At 44.4% G+C, this 5,434-nt stretch overlaps 1 protein-coding gene across 1 annotated transcript in view; it reads right to left on the reverse strand.

The window, feature by feature from the left end:
- LOC106819758 (inositol hexakisphosphate and diphosphoinositol-pentakisphosphate kinase 2-like) overlaps positions 1-5,434 on the reverse strand; it is a 63,014-nt gene that overhangs the window by 16,855 nt on the left and 40,725 nt on the right. The window contains exons 17-21 of the mRNA XM_014824352.1: positions 4,829-4,951; positions 4,236-4,362; positions 3,438-3,556; positions 2,940-3,141; positions 2,397-2,546 (exon numbers count right to left, since the gene is read on the reverse strand). Coding sequence (XP_014679838.1) covers positions 2,397-2,546; positions 2,940-3,141; positions 3,438-3,556; positions 4,236-4,362; positions 4,829-4,951 — 721 coding nt within the window. The remainder of the gene's footprint in view (positions 1-2,396; positions 2,547-2,939; positions 3,142-3,437; positions 3,557-4,235; positions 4,363-4,828; positions 4,952-5,434) is intronic.

A 5,434-nucleotide genomic window follows, 5' to 3' on the forward strand; every position in this document is an offset into this window, starting at 1 on the left:
AAAAAATTAGCTGTCAATTGCCGTTGATACAACCCAGAGCAGCTCTGTGCAAGAATTACCAATTTCAGCAATACGATTGCAAATAATCTGTAAACTAATTTCAGTACAAGGTACGAGTGATTGCAATGTGGACCGGAATAAGTCAAGAATCGTACACAACTTGCGTCTATAGTTTGCGCTGCCAAATTTGATGAGAAAAATTAAGTCCTGGGAAATCCGGAGCCTCCTCCTGGGTAATTTAATTTGAAGTGCTATGTGACTGTAATTCCAACTCTATTCATAATGTACACTACAGAATCTCATATATAAGTCATTCTATTATCTCCTCATAAGTTAAGCGTTGTTCAAGTAACGAGTTTTATGTGTGCGTAATTCCTCACTGTAAAATGGGTAGCTTTCCCACACCACAGGTACTTCTGCGGAAATGCCATGTCGAGAAACAAATCATGTTTAACCCTGTCCTCTTGAGGTGTCAAAGTTATCCGCACACTTTTACTCGTCGCATGTTCAGCCGAAAGTACATTTCATGGTCCTTTCAATTAAAGCCATAAAAAATGTAGGTCAGGACCGCTGAGAGAGCAAAAAAAGTTTCTCAATTTCCGCTCTGTCAGACCATTTCTGTCCTTCAGAGAAAATGGTCCTAAATCTGCCCTGGCCCCATTGCACCTTTGACCGTGACATCCCTACATAAAATAGCACTGAGGCAACATGTGAACAGAATTCACCAAGCCCGGCTATACAATTACAGTGTGCTGACATGATGCCTGTCCCATATTCTCGCATCGTGACCCATGCACGGATTGAGAGATGGTATAGTCAGAGACTGGTAGTGCATAACACGTGCTCGGATAACGTAGATGGGACTCTCACAGTTCACATGATAGATGTATCATGTAGACTGATACACCACTAACCCAACCGCAGAGCAGTCGATCGTAGGCGTCCAGGCTTTTGAGGTTCTGAAAGTCCTTGAGAGTATAAAATGGTTTGGGCTAGAATGTTAGGTAGTCAATTCACGAGATCCAAATAAGTACGTGCATGATGGGCACAAGTTGTGGTCCTCGCTCGATTCTCGTACGGGTGTCGATTCCCAATGCACACAATTTTCTCGAGATAGCATGCTTTGGCTACGTTGTCTAGTGAATCAAAGTACTTGTCCATACTACGTACACTTCAGACAGTTGGCAAATATGCATACACCAGATGTTATAAAACGCTGCGTTTGGTATAGCTACATGCAGTAAAATCGGTGAAATTTCTGAACACTCGCGATGTAAACAAACTCAAGTCCATGAACATATGTGTTGTGTGCAATCTCGCGACGCTAATAAAACTGCATGCAAAGCCCTGCAAAACCGGACCTGTGTAATCTCATTGAACTCTAGCGGAGCACCCCAACCCACGCTGATAAACCTGCCTGCAACACCCTGTAAAACCGGGTCTGCACAATCATATCGAACTCTAGCACCCCAACACGCGCTGGTAAACCTGTCTGCAAAACCGAGATCCACTTACTGCTAATATAGATTACTATAATAACACTATCGTATGTACAATCTATCGATGTAAAATTGCTAGATAGCGCATATCGGTAACACGTGTTCTGACTACCAGTATGGCCGGCGGCACGGGATTGTAGGTAATATTACTATTTTTAGTGCAAGTCGCGGAACCCTCTACAGTTGCTAATGAAACAAAAGCAACGCCGTGGCCCGCCAATGCTGCCCAGGCAGCCGTTGTCACGATGACCACAAAGGTACTCACGATTATCCAAAGTCTAGAATGTCGCAACTGGTCATCCTAAACCGTTGTCAGAAAATTTGTAACGTTAGTAAAATGCCAAATCCCACCAGATTTTATCCTAACTCTAAGATAGGTCCAACCCCACGAAATCTGTATAGAATTCGGAATATTTCGTACAGACAGAGTGAACGTAAGCAATGAAATGGCGCTTTTACAAAGATAGCGAAGCATATAAATTAATTTTACATCACGCAATAACCGTAATTCTTTTACATAGAGTTACACTGGTTCAAAGTAATCGTAGTCCCATTTTCATTTCAAGTCATAGATTTCCTAGATTTAGAATTGTTGACGATCGGACCCATAATGCTAGGCAATTCAGACTAAATAAATTAGGACGCAATGGTATATCTACAACACATTATGCATACATCTCCCCAGCGACATAGACTGCACTCTATATGTTCACATCATCATCCACTCAGCTTCCCACATACACACACCTGGACATCGGGTGGACGGTAACACATCACGACGCAACACTAACAACGCGAATAGGCTTGACGTCACCGCTCGCGTGCACTCATGTGACGGACACAACCATCAAACATTGAAACACATCGCTTCGATGATAAATCGGTGAGAAAACTCACGTTTTCGTTGCGAGAGTGAGGTCTGAATCCAGGGCCGCTGCAATGCTCCGGCAGACAACAGATGGCGCCAGGGGAGAAATGCAGCTCAACGTGAAAACGGTGTTCGGACTGCGGATCCTTGGACGGGTCCTCATACAGCATGATCACAATCTAAAAGCAAACACGATAAAACACGCTCACCATTTAGAATTGTAACACTATACGAGCTTATATTAGCTGTACTGACACATCTAACTAAGTTGACATTAAGTATTAGTACATGCCATTTTTTTATGTACAACTTATAATTGTGTACAACAAACGTGTTTCTCACAAAGGCACCCCCACCCCCACGCAGGGTAGATAACAAGATGTGCATTATTCAGGTAATAAAGTTAAAACACAAAGCTGCTCTATTTCATCCAAGCATAGGTGACACATTGGGTAGCTCAACTACACACACCCGAGTCAGGTAGTTGAGCTGACGTATCCCATCCAAGCAAACGTAACACACGCCCCACACACCTAGGTTATACACACCTATACTGTTAGGGTTATACACACCTGAGTCAGGTAGTTGAGCTCGGACACCGAGCTGACGTACTCCATCGCCCGCTGCCACTGCTCATCCTCCGGGTTGCTCACAAGGCTTCCGTAGCGCAGCACGTTGAGCAGTGAGTGAATGTGGCTCTCGCTGGTGAAGTAAAGCCGCGTGCGCACGTTGCGGCCCGGCGACATCACGCCCTTAGAGTACTTGGGGTTCAGCCTGAACATTAGACACAATTATTATCTATTAATTAATTATGACAATAGACGATTAGGCTTACATCCGGGCGACATTACAGTACTTGTCGTTCAGCCTGAACATTAGACACATTAATGAATGAATTAATAATACGAGCATGCGCACGCACACACGCACGCACGGACGCACACGCACACGCACAGAACCTTCCCCATTCCTCCACACGCGCAAAACATCCCATCATTCTCCTTCTCGTGCATCAGAGTGTGATAATCAGCTGCAAGGTGATAAGAAGGCGACTACGAGCGTGCGCTCACCTGTGAGTGCTCTCGTCAGGAGTAATTACGTTGAGAATGTCGCTGCGAATCTTACGCAGCAACGCGAGACAGATTCCCTGCGAGATGGTCAGCTTGTCTTCGACGGTGATCCCGTACTCCTATACAACAGTAACGCTGCGTAACAGAGCAGGCCTCACACGGCATTGTTGCTACACGGGTTTTTACAGTATCAGCAGATCAGGAGTGAATAATAGAGATCTCTGAACAGATGTTACGGCACGCCTGTTACGCAGAGTGTCAGCTAGGATTGAGAAATAGGTAGACTTGAATGACTGGAACATTTTGCATCCTAGAAAAATCGTGTTTACTCGCTGAAATAAGTGCACGACCTTTGTCAGCTGTCGGCAATAGAAAAATAAATGGGCCCTCTCTTCTAGTGATGGGAATCAGTTGGAATTTCATCATCGATCATGGGTTACACTCCACCGATCAATGATCAAAGATAATTGATTTTAGGTTATTGATTGCAGCTACCAGATATTGAAATATATCCTATTATATATCAATCATTATATGCAGTATTTTTTATCATACAATATTCTAAAAGCTATGTAACAGTATTATACTTGTTTATGTTTGGTATAGGTTAGACATAAGCTGTAAAGTAACCGAAAAAACACAAAAATTGACACACATTAAATTTAACATTTTCTTAATAATCGATTATTTATTTTCATAATCGAGCGAGTAGTCAATCGCTTGCAAAACGACTGACTTTCGATTATAATCGATCATCGGGACATCACTACTCTCTTCACCAGGAGAGACAGCACCTACCTGCGGGATGATGATGTCTGCGAGTGACTTAGAGCACAGGTACAGCTCCTCCGTGTCATCGAAATGCAGGTGCATCTGGTTGTGCTGCATGTCGTACTTGATGCAGTCGTAGATGTCCGGGATCTTACTGCAATGCAAGACAGCGGAAGGATGTACAGAGAGAAAGTCGACAATGCCAAAACGACTGGTAATCAACTAATCGAGCAGTGAAGCGTAAGGTAAGTAAAACATGGTCAGGTAAAAACTTACCTAGCCTAACATAGTCATAGTAAGGTAAGGTAAGTAAAACATGGTCAGGTAAAAACCTACCTAGCCTAACATAGTTACAAAAAACCTACCTAGCCTAACATAGTCATAGTAAAGTAAGGTAAGTTAGTAAAACACAGTCACGTAAAAACATACTTGGTGTAATATAGTCATAGTAAAGGATGAAAAGTAAGTTAAACATAGTCAGGTAAAAATATACACGGTGTAACATATATAGTCATATTAAGGTTAGGTAAGTAAATAAAATACCATCAGGTAAAAAATTTATGTAATGTAACAGTCATAGATAAGTAAGGTAAGGAAAGCGTGGTCGGGTAAAATCACACCTGATGTCGAACAGGCCAGTCTTCGTCTTGAAGTCCTTCTCTAGTTTGGACCAGCGTCGTAGCATCAGCTCCCACGTTTCCTCGTGGTAGAGCTCCACGTCTGAAACGTATCCTTTAATGAGTCTGGCATACGTACAGGTCACATTTGAATCTGATAATTACACTAATGCCACCACACCCTCACCCTGTGAGCTCGCCCCCTAACCCTCACCCTTTAAGCCCACCCTCTACCCACCTCACCCTCACCTTGCCTGCCCCCTCTCCACATCCCTCCTCATTACTGCACCCTCAGCACCTCACCTTCACCCTTGAAGCCTGCCACCCTCACCACCTCACCCCTCACCCCACGCCACCTCACCCTGTGAGCCCACCCCTCACCCTCACCACATATCCCTCACCCTTAAAGGCCACCCCCTTCGCCATCTCACCCTCACCCTGTGAACTCACCTCTTACCTCCTTGCCCTCTCACCCCTTACTATCTCACCCTTTCACCCTCTCACCCTCACCACCTCACCCTCAGAAATTCTCGCCTGCTCACCTTGTGAGCCCGTTCCCTTACCCACCCTCTCATCCCCTCACTCTCACCACCTCACCCTGCAAGCAGG

Source organism: Priapulus caudatus, unplaced genomic scaffold (assembly GCF_000485595.1).
Source record: "Priapulus caudatus unplaced genomic scaffold, Priapulus_caudatus-5.0.1 Scaffold40, whole genome shotgun sequence".
Taxonomy (NCBI): Eukaryota; Metazoa; Priapulida; class Priapulimorpha; order Priapulimorphida; family Priapulidae; genus Priapulus; species Priapulus caudatus.